This window comes from Macaca mulatta, chromosome 6 (genome assembly GCF_049350105.2).
Source record: "Macaca mulatta isolate MMU2019108-1 chromosome 6, T2T-MMU8v2.0, whole genome shotgun sequence".
NCBI lineage: Eukaryota > Metazoa > Chordata > Mammalia > Primates > Cercopithecidae > Macaca > Macaca mulatta.
In genome coordinates, this window is record NC_133411.1 from 142,492,413 (window position 1) to 142,517,359 (window position 24,947).

Here is a 24,947-nt window from a genome sequence, read left to right on the forward strand (position 1 = left end):
TTCCACGCAGCGCGTTTTTGTGCTAAATTCTCACGTCACCCACGGTTTGGCCTGTGCAGCTAACTAAACACGCTCTGTGCTGTATTCACCATTCACCATGCGCTCACCACATTCTTAAAGCTGTTTGTGATTATTTTTTCTTCTTTCTCATAATCCCATGGCGAAATATCAGACAAGAATTTCTTGTACAGTGCAGTTCATGATCATCTTTACTTGTAACACAAGAACAGTCATTTTGAATAAATTCAGATTTAAATTACATATACCATTCTCATCTGGAATAGATAATGAATCACAGATAATTTTGTTTCAGTCAGCATGGTCATAAAAGTGTTTTTATTCCTAAGAATTACTGGACAACTGGTGCTATGGTTTGGATGTTTGTCCCCTGCCAAACCTCATGCCAAAATTTGGCCCTCACTGTTGGGGGTGAGGCCTAATGGGAGGTGTCTGAGTCATGGAGTTGGATCCCTTAGGAGTGGCTTGGTGCCATCCTTGCAGCAATGAGTGAGTCCTACCCTACTAGTTCCCAAGAGAGCTTGCTTTTAAATAGAGCCTGGAACCTCTCACTCCCACCTTGCTTGCTCTCTTCACCATGTGATCTCTACACACACCCATTCCCTTTAACCTTCTACCAGGAGCGGAAGCTTCCTGAGGCCTCACCAGAAGCAGATTCTGGGCACATGCTTCTTGTACAGCCTACACAGCCATGAGTCAAATAAACTTATTTTCTTTATAAATTACCAGACTCAGTTATTCCTTTATAGCAACACTAAATGGGCTAAGTCAACTGTCTACAATCAATTGGACCAGGAAGGATACGTGGACCAAGGTGCAACTCTCCAGCAAGGAATAAGACCTCCAGTAGGACAGTTTTGGCCACTGGGGTGGTAGTGTCACATGCTGCAGTACCCTAAGCAAGATGAAGGACGACAGAGGAAGCTGGAGTCTCTAAGTGTCATCCACACAGGATAGACACAGTGCTGAATGCAGCAGCCCTGTGGGTGTCCAGAACCTCAACAGTCCCCTTCTTCACCCTCTTTCAACACCACCCCTGGCCCTGAAACTTGTCCACCAGTAATAATGAGCACTCACATCCTCTACACTACCAGCCCAAGTCCTCTGAGGGGAGGTTAGGCGTCACTGAGCCGATAAGAACACAGCCATATCACGTGGAACCACTTCAGGGGAGAGGTCCCAGAGCGGCGTAGGCTCTGGTGGATAAGTTTTGGGAGGGAGTGTTGAAGGATGGTAAAGGAGGGGCCTGGTGGAGGTTCTGGACACCAGAGGGCTGCTGCATTCAGCATTACGTCCATCCTATACAGGTGACACCTAGAGACTTCTGGCTTCCTCCAGCCCCCAACCCACACTCTTGAGGACTTTAGAACAGCTGAGCCAGGGGCCAGGACAAATCTGTGACACCAGATGTGCTATCAGCCACATGCACCTGGGTGGGGAATGTCTGGACCATGAGCACAAGTGTCCAGCCCTGGGACCAGGCATGGGAATCAGGGAGGCACATAGACTTCCTTCTTTATTAACATGTATTTCTTTCTAATAAAGATGTACTTCCTTATTACTCAATAAATATGCCCGCTTTTCTTTAGGCTAAAGTTGAGAACTTAATTTAATCATTATATACAGACTAGAAAACATCATTAACTAATGTAGGTGTTTAATCCCTTCTGCTAACTTGGAATCCATCCTGAAGCAGCTGATTGCTCCTACCTCCCACCCCCATCCCAGTGGTCCTCAAGCCTCAAGGATGGAATCGCAAATCCCCCCCATTTCCCTTCAGCCACTTAGCCAACCTTAGTACAGGCCAGGCACACAGCTAGGTGCTCAGCGGATGTCTGTTGATTACTAAGATTTAAGTAAACCAGAGGTCCCTATTGGCCAAGCCAGTCCAGGGCTCAGAGACCCTCTAGGTAGGGATACAAGAAAGTCAAATGGTAATTTCTGCTTCAGGACACAAAGATATGATCCTAAGCCATACTGCCAGGCATGAACACTCAAGCATGAAGCAGAGAAGCCTACTGTTTTTGTTTTTATTGAGACAGTCTCACTCTGTTGCCCAGGCTGGAGTGCAGCGGTATGATCTTGGCTCACTGCAACCTCTGCCTCCTGGGTTCAAGCGATTCTCCTGCCTCAGCCTCCCAAGTAGCTGGGATTACAGGTATATGCCACCATGCCCAGCTAATTTTTTTTTTATTTTTGGTAGAGACTGGGTTTCGCCATGTTGGCCAGGCTGGTCTCAGACTCCTGACCTCAGGTGATCTGACCGCCTTGGCCTCCCAAAGTGTTGGGATGACAGGCATGAGCTACTGCACCCGGCCAGAAGCCTGCTCTTCACTCTTCAAATGCTAATATGAGAACAGCAGTAACAACCAAACAGAAAACAGCAGAGGAGGAAGAGGAGGCACCATGGGGCGTATTTCAGAGCCACTCCAATTAGAGTATCTGCCTGGCAGGCCTCTCCCGTTCGACACCTCCCGGCATCCCCACATGAAAGCCTACTTACCTGGTATGGACACTCAAAACGTGGCATCAGCAGAACCAGCGGAAACTTGACGTCTTTTCTACAGAGACCAAAGTTTTCAAGGACGTTTTAAATGCAAGGCCAGAAAGGGAAATAAATGGAAAAAGACTTCTGTTCTCTTTATTTAGAGAGCAAGCTCTAAATGACAGCAGAGCTCAAACAAGCCTTCAGTTCAATTGTCCTAAGACTGGCATTAAGGAAAGCCATCAAGGGTCTTATACCTACTTAATGACATTTTAAAAGAGAAGTTCTGCTCCTTTCTTCCCTCTGTGGAGATGGCTGGCAACCACCTACCCCGGAGCCACAGACTATTTCTACTGACCCTGAAAATTCTAAGCACAAACAAAGCATCCTGCATTTGTTTGACTTTACATTTCACTCTGCGGGCTCATGGTTTCGGCAAGGGTCTGGCTGGCTGCCAGTGATGCTGGCCTCTGCAGAGGAAACAGAGCCAAGCAGGCCCTCAAAGTCATTCTAGGAAGGAGATGGCAACTGAGTCAGGGTCCCACCTGTTCCTACACACAGCCCATAGGACTCTCTGAAGCCTCACCTGGTTCAAGAAGAAAGTTAAGAAGATTTGAAACTGATGGGATTCTGCCAGAAGTGGCCAAAGGCAGTCCAGTGACTATTTCCTGGGATTTCTTATGCAAGGGGTCCCAAAACTCAAGACACCTTGTCCAAACCCCATATGATGACAAAATGAATAGTATAAGATGGCTGACTCATTCACTTATTCAACAAATATCTGAACATCCTGCTGTGTGCCAGGCTTTCTGGACACTGAGGATATAGGGCCCAGTCCCAAGATATTTACCACTCCACTGAAAAGAGGACCCTCCCACCCTGAGGGCTGCCTTGCTACATGGTATGTGGCCATGGCCAGCAGTGACAAGAACTGCAGCAGCTGAAGTTGACATATCAGGCTGTGGCTCACAAAGGGCACACAGTCTTCTTGACAGCCACCGACTGAGGTTCTGGGATGACAATCACAAAACCACAGCTCTGACTGCCATGTTCTGTGGAGGCAATCTGTTCCGGGCACCTCACATACCATCTTAGTGCTCATGACAACCCTGAAAATGGTGCTGTTATCGCTGGCATTTCACTTGTGGCAAACCTAAAGGCCGGAGAGGGCGATTCCCTTAGCTCCACAGCTGGCAAGGGAACAAACAGATTTTAGCCTCCGGACCCTCTGAGTTGAGGGTTCAGTAGAAGCAAAGGCAGGGCCGAGGATGCCTTAGGCAGCAGCACAGACAGGTGGCAGGCAAAATGATTTAGCCTCAACAGGAAAAATCAACTATGGGGTTTTAAAACAACAAACAGCCTGGAGGAGAAAGTGGCAACATAAAACACACGAAGTGAGAGTTCACAGGGTTCCATGGCGGGGAAGGAGGACAGCAGCCATTTCTCCCAAGAGCCTAGAGAGCCACGCACATCCGCCTGTCTACACTGAGAGCTAGCCCTGCCACCAGCCAAGCAGGCCACCAGAAGCACTGAGGACTTTCAGCCTGAGCAGGGGAAGAGGTCCTCTGAAAAACAGGCCATGCTTCAGGGGCCCAGGCCCCCAGTTGGGGCTGAAGCCTGGGTTGTGCTGGGGGTGTCTGTCACCTCTGAGGCTAGGCCAACTCCCTCACAGGTCGGGAAGCGCTTCTGTCAGCTGCATCACAGGCTCGCTGGTGGTCTCACTGATTCTCCGGAAAGGGCTTTTGCAAGAAATAGAATATGACTTCCCTTCTCAACTCTTAAAAAGAAAAATACACACACAGTTTTCAATCTAGATCCCAAATAACACGAAACCTTAACCTTCAAAGTATTTTAACAAAAGCAACAGTGGCAGCTTCCATCTCCAGCTGAACCCTCCAGAAGGGTTTCGATTTGTACCCGAGGCCGTCTTGGAACAAACGAAGAAAAACCAAGGGCTCAGTGTCTAGATGAAGCATCAAGCAGGTAAACAGGTGTTACCTTAGCCCAGGCCCACCGACCAGTCCCACCCACCAAGGGAAGACAATTCTCTCAGGGTCTCCTGACCAACGCCAGCAGCAGCACCAGCTCTCCCCACCCCAACCCCTGTGCAAGATCAAACTGAAACTCACCCTGTGATTGAGGGAAGACCCCAGCCCCGCAGGCCACTCACACTCATTCTTCACCTCCGTCAAGAGCACACACTCCTGGCAGGAGTAAAACAAGGCTGATTTTTATTAGGAGGAAAGAAATTGGGTTTCTCTTGTTCCAGACCTTCCTGACTCAAGGGAATGCCCCAAAGGATGGCTACTCATCAAGAGAGAGGCGAGGCTGATGGACAGATGGCTTCTCAGCCACTTGGCCACACTCCCTCCCCTCAACACCAATGTGCCAGCACCCACCACAGTGTCCTCGGTATCGCCTGCTCAGAGCACTGGACCCATATCCTCCCACATCCTCCATGTCTAGATCTAGTATGCTCCAACTCCCAGGTGGCTGGTGACAAGACAAACCCCGGGAGCCAGTGGCAGAGACCACAGCCATGGAGGCAGAAGGACAATGGCTCTGGCTTGGCAGCCCCGAAGAGTAAAGCCCACTCATTGGGCCTTGTTAGATCCTGCCTGACACAAGGACGACCTTTACTTCCATCCAAATGGGAAGCAAGAGCAATAACCCACAGAGCATAGGCGATAAATCAAGGAGATGATTGGGACTTGGCAGATCTGTGCTGCCAACTCCCCAAAAAATGGAAATTGGAGCCCCATTTACAATGCATGGCCTGATGTCCTGATTACAACGGTGGGAAGTTTCCTAGAGGAGTATAGATTATTTAGCAACAGAGGCATAAATAAAGTAGTTAGATGAGTAAATGCTAAATTAAGAGGAAGAAAAATAATGGTTTTCTGTGAACTCATAAATGCTCATTTTCCTGGGTCATAGAACTTTTCAGGGCCAATTAAAATTCTGTCAACTATGATCTCAAAATACTAAAGAGGCACACAGTGCACTAACTGGTACAGTGTGGAAGGGCTGGCTGGGAGCAGTGGAGAGAACACAAAGAACAAAGACAGCGACTTTCCCTGTTCAAGGATAGAGAGAAAAAAAGACTCCAAAACAGCGCACCAACGTAGCAATGCTCATCCCCAAAACAGGCTGGCTGGCTCTGGGGGCAGAGAAGGGACAGGATACCAGTAAGGGAGCCACGGTGGTGGTGAGAGGTGAGTGTGTTGTTGGTCCTCGGAGCAGGGGGTGTGGGCTAAGCCTCAGCATTTAAACTCACCTCTCTCAGAATTTAAAACCACCTACAGACAAGCCAGGGAGGAATCACGGGTTGTGAGAGCTAGAGTTACCTGTCCAGCTGCTTAAAAACAGGTGAAAATGACCCTAGAACCAAGGTTAAGTTCATCTTTCCCATCCCCTACCTGCCCCCTAAGCGAGTCTCACCAAGCTATTTTCCAGCATGCCTGCAGCCTGCCCATTTCTCTCCTTTTCCTGACTGCAGTCAGCACCATCATGTCAGCAAGAACTAAAAAAAGGCCAGGGTCAATCCAACTGGGACTCTCCTTGCGTGTGTGCACGGGAGGAGGCAGGAGGCTCTTCTAAGGCTTTTCTGCCCAGTGTCCCCTGGGATCTGAAGTATCAGCATCACCTGGAGCTCAGAATCTTGGGACCCACATCAGATTTGCTGCATCAGAATCTGCATTTTAACAAGATCCCAGACCATTCACAAGCACATTGCATCTCAAGAGGTGCTGGAGCAGGGTACAGCACACCCCATTCTATAATTGGGAATGGGCTCATCCCTGAGACCTTGGGAGGTTCTGCTACCATTGTTTGCCTTGAAAATTATGAATGTACTGATAACATCTATAAGTGGGAGGTTGTGCCCTGCCAGTTTTACCTGAAAAATGAATATACATATCCTCTGACTCAGAATAATCAGCAGAAAGCCCTGGCTAAGTGTTGGGGACCCAGAGAAGCAGCCCCCACGTCAACTAGCACCGCATCTGCAGAGGAAATTCTGGATCCTTTTGAAAGGGGTATGTGGTTTGGTTATCCCAGGGCTCCACAGCCCTAGGGAGAAGACCATTCTCGTCTCTTGCTGAGAGACTTTGCCCAGAGTCTCATCTTCTTTGAAAGCAAGTCAAATGCTAGAATTTGCAATGGTGAGTATCACAAGGGTGATGCGGCAGAAAAGCCATGAGAGATGCACACATACTGCAGGTGAGGCTTAAGAACACCCAGCTTGGACCCCCGTTGGTTCACAGGAAAGAAAGAGTTTCTTTTATTTATACCCACAAACCAGCTGAGGGCCAGGGTGAGTAGAGACACCAACGGGCAGATCTCAAACCCTACAGACGATCAGCTGTTCACCAGTAATCAGTCAAAGAGCACAGTCAGGGTTATGGGTGCTGGGGAGAACTTTATCAGAAAGGGTGATTGGGGGTGAGGGGCACTAGTGTTAAGACAACCAATACACAAGAACAGTGAAAGTGTTTTGGAAAAATCAATGCTCAGTCTTCGCAGCCCAAGTACTACTGAATGCCCAGCCAAGGCAGAACGAAGCCACGGAGCATCTAAGGATGCTGCAATTTGAGGTTGCCCTTGTGGGGACAGGAGTGCCATGCCTGTCGTCAACACTTGTAGCAAGGGGAAGGGGCCAGGCAATCAGGGTAGGATCAATGCTGTCTTAGGCTGACCCCTGAGGTTAGGGAGGCGGTGAGTCACGTTTAAGTTAGCTGACACCACTCCACATATTTCTTCTGCAAAGACTTTACTTTGAGAGAATTTGCAAATACTGAAAACCCATGGTGTCTGAGCTCAAAACCTATCTCTGGTCTATAAGCACTGAGGCATATGAGGTGACAATTTAAGAAGGAATCAATATTAACATGTACAGGTATATAGTACGTGACTATGTATATGCCATGGGTAAGAGTCATTTAGAAAAAGTTCAGTAAAATGCATGAAAGATGTATAAGACCATGTAACGGCCACCATTCAATCCCAGAGCCCAGCAAATAGATGAGATGCTGGTGCTGCAACACAGCACCCAGGACCCAAAAGTGGGGTGCTCCCACAATAGCATCCTGGCCCCAAAAGTGGGGTGGCTCCAATGGCAGCACCGAAGCCCCAAAAGGGGAGGTTCCTGCCACAGCACCCAGGCCCCAAAAGTGGGGGGCTGCCACTGCAGCACCCAGGCCCCAAAAGTGAGTGGCTCCCACAAATGCCTATTTCTCAAAAGCAGGTCTGCTCTTTGGAGGCTGCTACCATATCACTTCTCACCCCTTCCTGGTTCCTTGGTTCCCCCCGAAATATAAAATTCTACCAATACTGATTTTACTACTATATTTATCTTGACCAGCGTACAGACAGTCCCTGACTTAGGTTTGGTTTGACTTAGGATTTTTCAGCATGAAAATAGTATGGAAATGATATACATTCAGTAGAAATTCTACTTTTAAGTGCCCATACAACCCGTCTGTTTGTCACTTTCAGTACAGTATTCAATAAATTATATAAGATGTTCAACATTTTATTATAAAATAGTTTTTGTGTTAGATGATTTTGCCCTAAGTGTAGGCTAACGTCAGTGCTCTGAGAATGCTGAAGGCAGGACAGGCTAGGTTATGACGTTTGGTAGCATAGGTGTATGAAATACATTTCTGACCTATGATGTTTTCAGCTTACAGTGGGTTTATTTGGATGTAATCCCATTGTAAGTCAAAGAGCATCTGTGTAGGATAAAGGGGGGGATATAACAACATTTCGTTATTTCAATAAATTGTACCTCTCAGAATTGTTTCCTCTGAATTGAGAATTCCATTAGTATTCTAGGGCACGTTCTGCCACTCCACTCTTACGAAAGAGGCACTCCACCCAGCCGTATTTCTTTTTATCTATGTCTGTAAAATGGTAAACTCCTTGAAGCTATTTCCACTGCAGTCTCTGTACATAAAACAATAATTTAACACTTGCTATAATTGCTTTAAAAATATGCGCACACACACTCGTTGGTCATTTAATTCTATTTACCCTTAGGTCATTCAAGTAATTGGTATAATAACTTTAAAGGTAAATCAAATCTTATTAATGCTTTCTAAGTACTTTAAAAATCTTAAGTCAATGAGTATTTGTGTGAAGTACTACTATCAGGAAGAAACATACAGAAACAGTTTACTATCTGGTTCCTAAAAAAGGTTTTTGACTTATTTAGAGTCTCAGGAAACTCTGCTGGTTTTGATTCTTCCAGGAAATAAGACTGTCTGAGGAAACTGCTAGAGGAGTTTAATATAGTTTGGACTGTGAGTTATCGATACATTAAAAGCTACAATTCAAATAAGAAACTACCCAGAAACTATAACGCGCAAGGACTATCTTGGATATTAGGATGCAAGCCTGCCTGGCCTGCAGGCTGCTCACAGATTGGCTGGGGAAACCATCCACTTCCGCAGTGGGAGTGAACCTGCTGTGCAGGGAGGTATGCCCTGTGCTGAAATATCTGATGGTCTGGTCTGAATTTTGGAAGCACCAGAGTGACTTTACGACCAGGACCAAATGTCACATAAATATCGATTGGCTTAAAAATGCATTGAACCTCTATTTTGCTTATAAAATTATTAGACACTGTGAGGAAGAAAAGATAAATAAGATAGGCTCCATCCATATGCTAACATAAATATAAAAGAGTAAGAAGACAAAAAGAGAGAGGAAGGACTAAGAGTTCAGAAAAAGAGACCAGGTGTGACCAAGAGTGGTCCAAGAAGATTCTAAAGAAAAATTAAGAACCAGAGCTGGGCCCTGAAGGAGGAGGAGAGTCAGGTGTAGAAAGGAGAGACATAGAAAGAAGAAACAGCACGCCCCGCAGGAGGCCCCTGGTAAGCAGGGCCGTGGGAGTACATGGAGGGATGCACAGAGTATGAGCAACGGATGCAAATAAATCCACTAAAATAAGTGCTCCACTCTCTGTTTTCTTTTTTTTCCTTCAGGTTTTTTCTTTTTCTTTTTTTCTTTTTTCTCAGACATAGTCTCACTCTGTCACCCAGGCTAGAGTGCAATGGTGCAATCATGGCTTGTTGCAGCCTGGACTTCCCCAGGCTCAGGTGATACTGCCACCTCAGCCTCTCGAGTAGCTGGGACTACAAGAGTGCACCACCACACCCAGCTAATTTTGTATTTTTAGTGGAGACGGGGTTTTGCTATGTTGCCCAGGCTGGTCTTGAACTCCTGGACTCAAGTGATCTGCCCACCTCGGCCTCTCAAAGTGCTTGGATTATAAGTGTTAGCCACCGTACCTGGCAGTGTTCTGTTCTCTGCAGCTAAACATTTAACCTAGGCCATCCTATGCCCTAGGTCCATTCCCATTATCATCTCATTTAATCACTGATAGAAACAGTTTCAATGATTAGAAGTTACAATATTGCAAAAACAAAAGCTATAGCAAAATCTATATATATGATCAATAGGGCAATAGTTCCTGTGGTGCAGAATCTACACAGTCATCACTTTCCTTTCCTAAAGCAGCAACATTCCTGGACTTGGAAGACAAAAGCTACCCTGGAGCGGGGGTTGCAGGGGAGCAAAATAACAACCCCCAAAAAGCGTTACTTCCTCCCAATGACTGGCATGTGCTCCTTCTTGTTGACACACAAAGAAGTAGGGTGTTAACAGCTAAGATAAAGAGGCCCTGGGTTGATATTAACTTACCTTCAACTTACCTCCAGCTAAATCCCACCTTAATTGACTTGACACTTTTATTTGAAATAAGTGGTTTAAAACAGTGGGCTGATGGGCCCCAATAGTAGGAAGACTAAGCTTTACTGTGTGTTTGTCTGTTTGCTTTGCTATTAAATATTCAACAATATATGTGTAGGATTTAAGTGATCATTTTCTCTTCGTATGGATATGAGTGTGCTGATAAAGCCGTTCCCATAGGGAACTGCTGTTCTCACCAGCAAGCCAGCCTCCAGACTCTTTCAGAAGAGCATTAAGTCGCGTCCTTCATGGATTTAGATGGCAGAGATAGTGTTTCTATTTAATCATCTGCTCACCACAAAAGGAAGGCACACTAACTTCAGCAGGAAAAGTGTACATTAAATTACTTCTGAAGCTCCCCAAAGATTAAGGCTGGTAGTTTTGGGATTGCATTACAATTAAGTAATAATGAAAGAGAAATCATGTCTTTTGATCAAATAATGCATTAATCCTACCCTACACTGAGTAACCTTATTCACTCTCCGGGAATGTTGACTTTTTGAGGTAATTTTTATTTCTCATTCTGCGAGACAGGAAACAGGGACAGAGAAAAAGAGAACGGCAGGCATCAAGGAAGACAATGGGAGGAAAAGCGCCCTGGAAAGCTCCCTATTAGGAATGAGTATTCGTCACAGCATAGAGAAAATCCCAGGTGGTTTTAATGGAAGGGTGAAGCCATTTCTTAAGGGTCAGCACACACAAAGCATTTTCTGCAGAAAAATACATTTTGCCCACAAACCCCAAATTCATGGGATCTATTACCTTGGGCAGGGCCAGGTTGCAGCTTAGGAATCCTCTTTACTACTTAAGACCAGGGTTCACTAAGCAATTAGCAGAACATCCAGACTCTCCAGGGAGGTATTTGAGAACAAGTTTTTCAAGCACTTTAGAAGCATTTATATATACCTAACATGCCATTAATCATTCTTATCTGTTCATTAAAGCACTCTCCCTTAGGACCTCCACTTGCCAGTTCTTTCTCAGCCTGGTGCTTTTTATCTATATACCTGAAAACTAGTCCATTTCTTTTCAAATATATTTTATAATTAAAATACTTCATTAATTCACATGGGTGTACTCCACCAATTACTCTGCATTTTCAGGGTTTTATTAAATATACAGAAAGGCCATTCTCTTGAGGGTCTTTGTAGAGACTAAGCAGGCAACTCAAGCTTGGTTTCGGAATACATTTTCAGCATCTGAGAGGTTTCAGAGTCATCACTCACGTCGTGTTATCAACCTCTTGTCCGTATCCACACGTTGCGGCCTTCTGTCCCCCACCAAAAAGGAAGTGCAATTTTAATTCACTCTGTGATCTAATTGATCTAAACTAAAGGTGGAGAGGAAATCAGATACTGTAACATCGGAGAGCAATCAGTTTGAAACGTTATGCCAGCGGGGATTTGACTATACCTCTGCCTGTGACTCCCCCACACCCACATCCGGGCCTCTGCTGGTTCCTGGGTCCGTCCATCCCAGCGCGGCCGGCAGGGAGGCTCCGAGCAGTGTGAGATGCAGCCAAAAGCCTCCTGGTTTCATTTTGTTGAGTCTGTTGAAGAAATGACAAATGCTGAGAATAAAACATTGTGAGACAGATATAGTAAGTCACAGTGAGTTAGTGTGTGTTCACCAGAATCAGATAAACCTGGGTTTAAATCCTGGCACCAAACTTCTGTTCTACCTCAGAGAAGTTATATTACTTCTGAGCCTTAGTTTACTTATTTCTAAAATGGCAATAATACGTACCTCAAAAGGCTTTTGTGAGGATTGAAGGAGTTAGTGTCAGGCATATAGTAAGAACTCTATAAATGCTATCCGTTACATAGAAACCCATTTGAAATGCCACCTACCATTACATCTACAAGAACAAACCAGGGTGAGGCAGCTGGGTCACCTCTATTAGGTTGCCATATAGCCATGCCTTAGTTTCCTCAGAAAGCATTTGGGGCTGGGCACACAAGTAGTGCTCGAGAAATTATGATTATGGCTGGGCACAGGGGATCACACCTGTAATCCCAGCACTTTGGGAGGCCAAGGCAGATGGATCACTTGAGGTCAGGAGTTTGAGACCAACCTGGCCAACATGGTGAAACCTGGTCTCTACTAAAAATACAAAAATTAGTCAGGCACGGTAGCGGGTGCCTGTAATCCCAGCTACTCAGGAGGCTGCGGCAGGAGAATCGCTTGAATTTGGGAGGCAGAGGTTACAGTGAGCCAAGATCACACCTCTGCACTTTAGCCTGGGTGACAGAGTGAGACTCTGTCTCAAAAAAACGAAACGATGATTAAGAATTGTTACATCTCTGGCACCTCATTTGCAGCCGACACCTCAGTTTATAAGACAGCTTCAAAATGGCATCATAAGGTCTAATATCTTAGTTTCAAGACCAACCATTTTGTAGCAGAATCCAAGCATCAAATGATAACAGACTTTCAATAGCCTTTAAGGTGTTTCCTGAGGCTCACTAGATAACATTATTGTAAACAGTCCTAAAAGACAAGAAGTGAGCAATTCAAGGTAATCAAATAATTACATGGATGAAAAAACTAAGGATCAGCTACAACAAATATTCAAGTCCAAATCATGTGCTAAGCATTGTGCTAAGGAATGAGGACCAGACTATCTTACTTGTCCAATAAGCTGTACTTTTTTGGAAAAAGTTTTCTACTGTGAACACAGTCCAACCATAATTTCAGTATTCTGATTATGAAACATAACCAGATACAGCTCATTATGCAGTACTTAGAACTCTTACTCAAGGAAACTTTAGGGGTTATTGATTTCTGCTCGTACCAAACAATTTAGTGCTTAATCACATATGGTTCACACTGCATCCTGATCTAGGCTGGTAAGTTAAAGACACCGGAGCTCCTTGGAGGCCAGCACCCAGCATGAACTGGCCTAGGGCTGGTCCAGAGCAGACATCCAAGTCAGAAAGAACTGGGTGTTTGAGGGACCTGGCAGTCCACCCCTGCTCACTGCCATAGGCAACAGCTTCGGAGCATCCCTACTTTGGACAATGCGGGGTGGAAGTTGTCACACAGTCACTAGTGCTGAGGCCAGGGCTGCCAAACAATTACACTCCTGCCACATTCCAGGTTTCGTTTGGCTGCCGTCCACATCCAAATAGAGCTGCCTCTCCACATTTGCTTTATGTCTCCAGCTTGAGACAGAAATGTCCACATGGAGGAAAAGTCAGACTCAAAATTGTGGGACTCTAGCACTGGCCCATGAAAAGGCAAGGTTATAAGGTATGACTATCTTTTAAGAGAAGGTGGCCGGGCGTGGTGGCTCACGCCTGTAATCCCAGCACTTTAGGAGGCTGAGGCAGGCAGATCATGAGGTCAGGAGATCAAGACCATCCTGGCTAACATGGTGAAATCCTGTCTCTACTAAAAATACAAAAAAATGAGCTAGGCATGGTGGCGGGCACCTGTAGTCCCAGCTACTCGGGAGGCTGAGGCAGGAGAATGGTATGAACCCAGGAGGCGGAGAGCTTGCAGTGAGCCGAGATCGCACCACTGCACTCCAGCCTGGGTGAAGAGCGAGACTCCGCCTAAAAAAAAAAAAAAAAAGACAGAAGGTGTCTGCTTGTTTTAAAAAGCTTCCATAAGCTCCCACTCCTATATCTGTTTCTTCGGTCACTCATCTTTGACATCTGTTGACAAAGCTGAGCTACTGGGGAAAGAGTCTGGGTGGCCAGTAAATACAATCTGAAGGTCACAGTCTCACCATCAGCACCTGCCCCACACTCTGAAGAAGGCAGAGTTGAGTGGAATAGTGCTGCTTCAGCTGCCACCCGGGAGACGACTGTGAGGACTGCGACAGTCACGGCACCCCCTCCGCCGCCCCCCAATGGCTTCTGCACTCTTGATCCAGCGGTCTCCCTAAGATGTGTGAAATCTTACAGGGAGGAAGAGCAGGAAAAAAAAATAAATCATGTTCAGGACTAAGAGAGAATAAAAATGTCTTCTCCTTACTGCAACCTGTTTTTCTTGTTTTCTTGAGACAGAGTTTCACTCTTGTAGCCTGGGCTGGAGTGCAGTGGCGCAATCTCGGCTCACTGCAACCTCCGCCTCCTGGGTTCAAGTGATTCTCCTGCCTCAGCCTCCCGAGTAGATGGGATTAGAGGCATGTGCCACCACGCCCAGTTAATTTTGTATTTTTAGTAGAGATGGGGTTTCTGCATGTTGGTCAGGCTGGTCTCAAACTCCCAACCTCAGGTGATCCACCTGCCTCGGCCTCTCAAAGTACTGGGATTATAGGCATGAGCCACCACGCCCGGCTGCAACCCATTTTTCTAAAAATAAACAAGGTAATTCTCTATTCTCCATAAGTGATCCTCTTCTGATCACAGAGTCACTTTCCAGAGACTGCAGAAAACAGTTAGTGGATTTTTCGAATTTTCAAAAACCAGCCATAGGAATTTAAGCTAGAACTAGAAAGACATTGCTTCTTACTCTGATTAATTTTTTCCTACTTACCTACTATCAAACATTGCTCACAGAGTAAACACACAGAGTAAGGTCTACTTTTCTCCCTTTCCATGCCTCCTAGCTCACATAAACTAAAAACAGCAAGATAATCCAAATCTATGCTAGTTAATGTACAGATGTCAACTCCTGGAGGTATGATATATACAAGCCATAAAATCCGGTATTTAACTTTTGATCTGCTTTGTAATCTAAGATCAATTATGTTTTATGTTTTGGTACTAATGGGTAGCATTAAAATACAATCTATTCATTTCAACTGTGATTTTGGCAAGCACCAAATCAGTTCATAAGAGGATGCACCAAGACTGCTGGTTTCTGGGTTGGGTTTCAGGAAGCCCAAGATCCAAGCCTGGAGCTTGGCCTGGAGTTGCCACTAGTTTTATCTGGTTTGTGTTTATATTTCCTGTAAGAATTTAATTGGAAACAGGGAAACACGTGAACCAGGCCAACTACTGAAATACTCCCGGGCAGCTTGTTTGTAAAGTTTAGCTCGGTCTGCCTACCACTAGCTGTGATTTCATTTGCACTGTGGATGTGTTTTAGATGTCATTTTATACTTACAGTGATTGACAATCCATTACATCTACAGCAACAACAGCCTGGAAATTTACAGCTCAAGTTTTATGACAGTTCAGTTCATAAAAAAGAATTAATATTGGGTCTAAATCAATTTTGATTATCTGTCTAATAATCAAATAGAGACTATCTATTTGGATAACACTTATATAGCAATTACGATGTGTCAGGTACTGTTCTAAACACTTCACAGGTATTAACTCATAACCCTCCTTTTTCTACTCCATGATGGGGGCAATGATTATCCCTTAATCAGATGACAGAGGAGATGGGGTCACAGAGAGGTTAAGGACTCTGCCAAGGCCATGTGGCAAACAAGTGGCAAAACTGAGATTCCAAGTCAGGCATGCAGACCCACGACATCTCTTCTCTTAACTCTCAACTGCTGCCGCCTGTCTTTTTTGTTTTGTTTTGTCCTGCCTGTTTTGTTTTGATAAACAGTTGTTTTTAGTATAATGGGGAAAATCTAGAGACAGTAAATTAGGAGGCCCTGGCCCTGAGACTCTCCTTTCCTCTGAAAGCTGCCAAGAGCTGCTCTCCTCCTCATGGCTCCGACCAAGAGGAAACAGCCAAGCTGCTCACCCTTAATTCCCACACTTTACCCTGGGATGGGGGCCCCTGGGCAGACTCTCCTCAGTCCTCACTGCTGCTCTATTTATGGGCTAAGAAAAACATATGGTAGAAGGAAGGAAGGGAGGGAGGGAGGGGAACCATGAAAAGATGCACAGAATCCCAGGCAGATGCCCCTCAGCTCACGGAAAGCGCCGGCATCATAAGGCTAGTCACTTTGGAGAAGTAGCTCTGTTAACAAATTAATTACTCCTCAATTCAAATTGCCCTGCTGGCCTTCAGATAGAGGCAAATGCAAGAATCTCACCATTATAGAATTGGGAAGGTGCCATCCATAAGGTCACAAATCTCCCTTTTTAACCTAGAGCTCCTTTTGAGATCAATTTAGATTAATAAGTTTAATTCAATCCTTGCTAAGTCCTAAGTATTAATTATAAATCTACCTAGGATTGTCCATATATAAAGAGCTGAGACTACCTTTTGTTCCAAACAAGTCATAAAGTACACTGACTTGATACTTAAGCCATCTTGTTTGGAAGGGAGGTGTTTTATTGCTTCCCCTGTGGTTTCCTACCTGAGCTTCAACAGACATTCCCCCAGTCAGGAGAATCTGGTGCTAACCTGGCTGCCGCATAGATAGGACACCAGAACACCAGAAGGTGGACGAATCCACCGGGGTTCGACGACAAATCAGTGGCCAGGCCTAGACTGGAACCCAGGCATCCTGCCCCCAGGGCAACTGTTTGGTTCCTTATATTATCGCACACTTACATCTAGAATGGAAGTTTGCATTCTCTGTTTAGATAGGCAGATTTTGCTTTTCTTAACGCTGAAGGACCTCCACTAGATCGTCTGCCTCCCTGTGAAAACCACAGGATTTTCAGGTGTTCTAAAATAAGCTAATATGTGTGTTATTATTTATCTGTATTTAGAATTACAGAGGTACTACAGGTTAGTATGATGTAACATTCCAAATACTGACTTGTTTTTTAAAGAAAAGCATGACATAGGAATGCAAATTGTTAGGGAGAAATAGGTATTCATATGAAAATACCAAAATCTGCCCCACCCAGAAAACACACACAGGAATGTAAGCTGTCTTTATTGACCAAGTTCACAGGCCAGAGAGAAGCAATTCCATTAAACTGGCAATGGGTTTAATACAAACTTCTCTTTCTATTCCAGGAACCAGCCGTCTTGGGAAGAGTGGGAATTCTGACCCTCAGAGTTTCGGTGGCATTGTTCATCCATTCTCTCTCTGCCTCTCTCCCAGAACTTGGTAACTTTACCAGACTAGCCATTAAGGATTAGCCATATAGAAATGGCTTCTCTTTGTAACCAACAGGACCAGAAATTACAAAGATGAGTTGGCAGAACCAAGCAATGCCACCCAGCCTTGAAGAGAACAGTCAGATTTGTGACCCTGAAGCATCTACATTCTCAGCCTTTCCAGATGAAAAAGTATCTGCCCTACACACACACTGTAGGTAGCATTTTATTCATGGCATGTTGGCAATCGACATATAAAAATCAACTGGGAGCACCAAAACCCTGGAATTCTCTTCTGCATGTCTGCTCAAATTTAAAAGGAAAAAAAAAAAGCCACATCAACCTCAACCTGAAACCTGTAAGGCTGTATGGGAACCTCTCAAAGGCTTAGGACCCTAGTTCTGATTTGTGAGTGTTTTAGAAAAAAAGAAAGCAATACAGATTTCCTAAGACAGTCCCTAAAATACCAACCCAGGGAAATTAGGCATGGAAATAGAGCAAGCTAACCTTGCAGCAAGCCATAATGAAGTTAAATTGCATTTCCTATTAATTATCTACTCTATATCATTAGTTAATTCTTTCCCAACACTTGATAAATTAGATGCCTAAATTATTCTACGTGCCATGTATAAATCTATGATATTCCTATTTACTATGAAGTTTAACACAGGCACACATGTGACTTCCAATAACCTTTATCCTTCCAACCTTCAGGTTATACCTCTTAAGTACCACATTCTCTTGACTGCAGTTCTATTTTATTTGAAGTTCCATGCCTTATGTTATGCATTGAGACAGAAAATGTAAAGCAAGATGTGCTCTTGAAATATCTAATTGCATTAAGCTAGGAAGCACATGACTGACCACACATAAGCAACTCAAGAAGGTTGAGTTTGCAGAGAAACACTCAAACAAGGCTTAGGAATTAAGATAGTTTTATTAAATAATGACTATTTAATGCCAGTCTCTGAATATAGTGTTAAATCAAACAAAAGATCATAACGTGAAGTTCACGTTTAAAAAATCCTACAACCCTTAGTAAAAGGGAAAAACGTCCTCAGTGACTGACTGGTCATGGTGGAAAAATCCAACCTCCTCTTCCCTCACCCACCTCCAGGGCACAGCCCAAAGGATAAAAGTTCTCCTAATACCCAGAAAAACAAGCTGGCCCTTTTCCAGAAGAAAAAGAGCTTTCCTGGAATCAACAAAAATTGAGGATGATCATAAAATTCTAAGAGAGAAAAAAGCACTAGGACAACTCCAACGAGCAATTGTAATACATTACATCAAAGTGGACTATTTTCTTGTGTGAACTTTGGTTCAGTCTGAAGTCTTGGGAGAGGGTGGTGCCTTTTTTCCCCAGGATGGGAAGGAAAAAGCGAACATTCAGCAGAGTATGGCAGAAACGGTCTAGTGACGCTGCAGTGCCCAGTGTCTCCTTTCACAACGCTAAGATGGGAAGCAGACACGTGCCCTGCAGGGCATCTGCTCATGTGTCCGGCTTGAGCTCCTGCCTGAGAGTTGCTGCGGCTCTGGAGACTCAGAAGCCACATCACTCACGCCTCTGACCATTCCCTTCCAAGGTAGACCCCCCACAAGACCACTGCCCAGACCCAGAGCCTATCCTGGGGTCCAGAGGGGCAGCCACAGAAACTGGCACCTGGCCCCCAGGATTAAGAAGACACTATAAAAAAAAAAAAAACCTTGGTTTCCCCTAAATTTGGCAGTAGGAAAATAACTTCGGACTTTCAAGAAGAGTCCTAGTCGCTCCCTGATCTGTCTTTTCCCCTCACAGATTGTGACACAGGCCCATTCCCGGTGAACATTTTGGCTGGCAGTTACTTCACCACCTATTGAAATTCTGTTTACGTTTGGCCCAGAGAACCTGGACGGATGTTTGTATCTCGGGGGCCCCATCTAGTACAATTCCTGGTGCACAGGCTTGCAACAAATTTATGAAGGGAACAGACCAAGCTGCCGGCGCTATTTTTCACTGGCGGAAAGCTCGGCGGAAGCGACACCTAGAGGGGACCGGCGGGCTGTAGACGCGCCATTCATCAGTGTCGGCGGCCCGCGGCCGCGAGCAGGGGCTGCTGGACAGCGCCCCGGCACCCGCTCTCGGGCCGCGACACCTACCTCGCCGGGCACGCCCCCGCTGACCTGCGCACTCCTAATGCACTTGCCGCGCAGCCGGGAGGCTCGCCGCGCTCCGGAAACCGAGAAACCCCACTGCCTCAGCGGCTTTCCGCTCCCGCAAGAGTTGCGGGCACAAAGTCCTCAGGTGGCAGGCCTCGGTTTGGCGCCGCTTTGTCGTCTGCAGGGAGCCCCAAAGACTAGCGCCGCGCTAGTCCCCAAACTCGAGGCGACACGCGTCCAAAGCAGAGTGCTATGCCTGCCTCGTCCAGGTCCCTTCCGAAACTCAGAACTCGTCTTTGCTTTGCGGGCGCAAAGAGGGCGAAGATCATCCACAGTGCAAGCTCTCTTAGGACCAAGCCCCCAGCCCGAACGCTGAACGCCCCCAACACACTGCTCCCTAGACACCCTCAAGCGAGTATCCCGGGCCGCTAGCTCTGGACCGCGGCCGGCTGCGCACAAGCAGCGCCGCAGGCTGCCTGGAGTCGGGTCGTGCACAGATTCCCTCTTCCCCAGCCTCACACTCGGCAGACCCCGGAGTATCCGGGGCCAGGCGAGGCACAGCGGGCCCTTTGGGCTGCAGCGAGGAGACTCAAGTTTCCCCGCAAAGCCGCGGGGAGGAGGTGCTGAGAATGCCTGCCCTGCGCCCAAGCCCAGAGCCAAGGGCACCGGGTCCGGGCCGAGGGGCCGCGCTCGCCTGGCTCCGCCGGGGCCGCCTGGGGTCCTGAGCCCAAGAACGGCGCCTGCAGGGTTTCGGAGCCGGGCGCGAGCTACGGGCTCGGCCCGAGCGCTTCTGCGGGGCGCCCCGCGTGCCAACCGGGTCACTCCGGTCCCCACCGCAGACCCCGGCCACAAGCCTCGGCGTCCCAGCCTCTACCTCGAGTCCTGGCCTCGGCCGGGGTAGCCCTAACGAGCCCTGGCCCGGTGGACCCTTCCCCGCGGGCAAACTTGGCTCTCCCGGTGCGGGCAGTAAGGACAAACAAGCGCCCGCGCCGGGCCCTGCAGCAAGATGCGGGGCCGCGGGCGCCGGGACCCCAGTGGGGCGCAGCGGGACCGGCTGGTGGCAGCGCCAGCGGAATGGCATCCTCCCCGCGCCCGCTCCGGAGCTGCGCCCGCGTACCTGAGACGGCCGGGGCCGAGGGGAAGACCAGGTGGCCGGACTCGGGCGGGAGGGAGGGAGCGCCCCGTGGCGGCGGCGGCGGCAACCTGGCCCCGCGTCCTTCGGCTGGTTTCTCGGGCGGTCAGCGGGTCCCGGGCTCGCTGGAGGCTGTTGAGGCTCCAGCTCCCTGAGCCGCCGCTGCCCGCTGCTGTGCCACGGCCGCCGCGGCTGCCCTATTTCTGCCGCCGGGACCGGAGCCCGTGACGTCACCCTCCGGGCCCCGCCTGCCCAATCGCCGCCACCTGTGCGCGCCGCCCGCCCGCCAGCCGGTCAGACCCGCGCGGCGGCCACGGCAGGTGCGCGGAGCAGGCGGGCGCGCACGCGGGGCGCGATGACTCGGGAGTGCTGGGGCCATCTAGGGCCCGGCGGGAGGAGGGCCTGCGTAGCGCTCCTGCCTCTGGCTAGCGTGGAGCTCCGCAAGTGACAGCCCCTCTTCACCTCTACCCGCCTCCAGGCTCCTTTCCGGGCAAGGTTCCCCAAGGCTGTGCTCTCCAGGCGCACGGGGAGTGGGGGGGGGGGTCTCTGAATCTGCGGCCATTGCTCGTGGAGTCCAGGTGGGCCGGTACACCACAGCAGGAGAGCTGTCCCTGGGGACAAAGTGGGTGAAACCCCCCACCGTTGAGACCCAACAACCTGTGAAACAGCAAAGGTTTTCTTCCTCTTTCCTGAATCTTCCCTCTTCCAACTACAGAATCTTAAGACGTTCTGGGCATACAGGGGCAATCCCAAGTGACATTTGCCTACCTGACCTAGCTGGACCCAGAGGGTCCCTTCTCCCTAACAAGACATTTCCCCCTACTGATCCCATCCCCAAGCCTGGGGCTCCCAAACTTTTCTGGGTCCCTCTTTAACATCAGCAGCTTTTGAAATCAGTCTTGATTCCCGAATGAGCTAGAAACACCTTTGTAACAACTAGGGCCCCATAAATGGTCATACCATAGCCTCAGTCTGGCAGGAAACTTAGGCGGAAGCCCCTACCCAGGCCAGGCTGATGGCCAGGAGCCTTTCTGAGGCCCTGCCTCCTGCTCTGGCTGCGTGGGCACCAGGGGCCTTCCTGGCTTAGGTGAACAGTGTCCTGTCCATGCCTCTGTGATCTCTCCTGGCCTGGGGGAGGTGACAGAGGGGATTTTTCTGAGGATGAAGTTAGTTAAATGTAAGGAAAAGGGGAAGAATAATGGAAGGCTAACATGAAGAAAGAGATATTACATTTGTTTTTTCCTACCAGATTGTCCTGCTGCTGAACCCCTCCTATGCAGCAGGCACTGTGCTCTTAATAATTGCTAGAGATACAGCAGTGAATAGGCCAGCGTGTTCCCAACATCACACAGTTTTGGTCTGAGGTCCAGTTCTCCCTCTATCACGGCCCAGCTATGTAATGCAGAGCCAATCGTATCTCTGCTGTAGGTATCAGTTTCCCCACTTGTAAAATGAGGGATTGGACAAAACCTGGTTGACTTCCCATGTGGATACCATGATTTTTACTCAGAATGATAAAGGCTACTCCATCCTCAGTGACCCTGGGCCCTAGCCAGCGTGATGCTCTCTCGGATTTGACTATGAATCTTTGCCAAGGCCACCATGACTGAACTTCTGAGGCTGGCTAGGGGCCAGATTCTCCATGGCAGGACTGGGGAAGGGATGGCACTTTTCATCTTGGGAAACAGAAAAGATAAAATGAGTATAAAAGGAAGCAGGGAGGCCGGGCGCGGTGGCTCACACCTGTAATCCCAACACTTTGGGAGGCCGAGGCGGGTGGATCACGAGGTCAGGAGATCGAGACCATCCTCCTGGCTAACACGGTGAAACCCCGTCTCTACTAAAAATACAAAAAAATAAAAAAATAAAATAAAATAAAATTAGCTGGGTGTGGTGGTGGGCGCCTGTAGTCCCAGCTACTTGGAGGCTGAGGCAGGAGAATGGCATGAACCCAGGAGGTGGAGGTTGCAGTGAGCCAAGATCACGCCACTGCACTCCAGCCTGGGTGACAGAGCAAGACTCCATCTCAAAAAAAAAAAAAAAAAAAAAAAAGGAAACAGGGAAGTTTGGAAATGTGCTGTGCCTCCCTCTGTGGTCAGGAAGGTACCCCATGGCTTAGAGGCCGGATTCAGCTCTCCTCTCAGACATGAGGTATTAGGAAAAGCAGATTTCTGTTCTCAGCTCTGATCACAAAGTCCCTGAGTCAGCCTAGTGGCCTTATTACATAATCAAAGCAGGACTTTGTGTATTTTTTGTTTTTTAATAACTCAAGGTCATATGTAAATCAGGGTCTATAGATTGACCAAGATCAGAAATAGCTCTGTTTAATGCAGTGAACAGGCACTGAACTTCTACACGCTTCCCAAAGAAGTAGAAGAAAGTAGTTGCTGCAAACCAGATGTATGGAATATTCCTTAGAGAGAATGTTAACATCCGAAGTGAGCTGTTTGACTACTGTGCATAAAATAAGAGTGAAATTAAAAGTCACCTTGGAATGAGAAAGGTGAAGTGTGAATGACAAAATAAAACAAGGCTCCAGGGAAGCAGCATCAGATGCCAGTAACCTTGACACCTCTTTGAATTGCTCTGTGCTTTTACCTCTCAGTGTAATATTTTGTTTAATAGTACACCCCAAATTGGAAAATAGGCTAGATTTCACACAGAGAATTTCAAAATTTGCCTGAAACCCAGTTTCGGAACTTGCAAGCATACTGATTCTCAGTAGCCAACTAGGATTCTTGGGGGAAAAAATGGTTAAGTTTTGAATTTCATGTAATTCAATAAGTTTGGAATAGGGGAGCTAAAAGGAAACATAAATTCCAATTGCTGCCCCCAGCCCCACTCTAAGTTATTGGTGAGTGGTTCAGCCAGAGACACATATAAAAATGTTATTAATATACTTTTACAAGATCAAAAAGTTTAAGCAACCCAAATATTTTTTACTTTGCCAGTTTAAAATCTTTTTTCTTTTTTTTTTCTTTTTTGAGACGGAGTCTCACTCTGTCGCCCAGGCTGGAGTGTAAAATCATTTTTCTATTTCTAATCCTTACCAAAAACACAACAATATGATAAAAAAAAAAAAAAAAAAAAAAAAAAAAAACTACTGCCAAATGATGTGTGTCTCTTTTGGTCATTTCAGATTATACCTGCATATCAGTATACTCAGAGATGACACACAGCCATGGGGATCAGGAGGAAGCAAGGCACTTTCTCCAGATGCAACCAAAAGTATCTGCATCACTAACTGTGGGTCAGCTTACCCTTGGGAGTCACCACTAGGCTGGTCAAACAGTGCCTAGAAATACCCATTAGAAGCCAGGCCGGGAAGTCATGTGAGAAGGTGGGAAAAGGCAGGAAACAGTCTTCCTTGTCTTGCATAATATAACATTCTGCTGCCTGTTCAAAAAATGTTTTTGTCTTCAAACCAAACCATGCAGTTTACTGAAGAGCCAGCCATGTGCTTAGGAGAGCCCTGGATGGGAGGCACAAGGATGGGGTCTCTCTCCTGCCTCAGCCTCTACGGCTCAGTGAGCCTGGGAGAGTCACACCTTTCCCAGATCTTGTTTTCTCTTCTTTCAGCTGGGAATTGGGGATGGGTAGGTGGGAGGCAGTCATACTAAATGAAACGTCTAAGACCATTTTCAATTCTAAAGGTCTTTGCCTTTATTTTGCCAGTATTTATAGAAGTTCAGTTATTCTGATCTAAACAGAGCTATGATGTTGAAGTTTTCCTCTAATATTAATGCTTATTTTAAGATGATAATTCATTAATCATCTAGAAATTAAGGGAATGTTGGCAGTAAGTTCAAGATCCTAGACCTAAGACCACACAGACATAGTTGTTTTTAACTTTGATTCAGGGAGAAAAGTAGCTAGCATGGAGATAAGGTATTCATTCAAGGGACAACTGTGATTGGGGAAATTTTTCAAGACAAAGGAGAAGTGGTATAGAGTAGGAATTTTAATGAAGAAGTTGGGATAAATGAGAAGATGCAGTGATGGAAAGGGAATTGTGAATGGTACAAATGGAGGGAGATGAACATAAAACCCTCACCATGGCATTATTACCAAGGCCAATTCCCATCAAACTCCCAGGGGCTGGACTGATGGCAGAAGGGGACCAAGAAAGGTACTGATAACAGGAGGAAACTGAAGTCTGCTACTTTCAAGAATGTATTGTTTACAAGGGACAATTGGGGATGAGATGTCCAGGCCTACAGCCATGAAGTAGTATACCCTACTGAGCATAGGCAAAAGGGATGAAAGAGGGAACATACTAAGAGGAGAGTGAAGAGAGGGGCCAATTTCCTTTCTTCAAAAGGGACAACATAAATTTTTATCACGACCCTGTTTGCCAACTCACCAGTATAGAATCGTAAATAACGTGAAAATCTAAATCTGTCTATGTATGTATGTATGTATGTATGTATGTATGTATGTATGTATCTATCTATCTATCTATCTATCTATCTATCTATCTATCTATCTATCTGATTTTAAAGGTGAACTGCT

At 46.7% G+C, this 24,947-nt stretch overlaps 1 protein-coding gene across 6 annotated transcripts in view; it reads right to left on the bottom strand.

Annotated features, from left to right (window-relative positions):
• Nucleotides 1–24,947, bottom strand: part of FSTL4 (follistatin like 4) — a 417,315-nt gene that overhangs the window by 389,585 nt on the left and 2,783 nt on the right. For 4 of the 6 annotated variants that reach the window (XM_078005173.1, XM_015140778.3, XM_015140780.3 and 1 more), the window contains exons 1-2: nucleotides 20,421–20,640; nucleotides 11,669–11,804 (exon numbers count right to left, since the gene is read on the bottom strand). In XM_078005173.1, coding sequence (XP_077861299.1) covers nucleotides 11,669–11,794 — 126 coding nt within the window. In that variant the 5' untranslated portion in view covers nucleotides 11,795–11,804; nucleotides 20,421–20,640. Of the gene's footprint in view, nucleotides 1–11,668; nucleotides 11,805–20,420; nucleotides 20,641–24,947 lie in introns of those variants that run through there. The other 2 variants (XM_078005171.1, XM_028849721.2) reach the window with 1 other exon arrangement.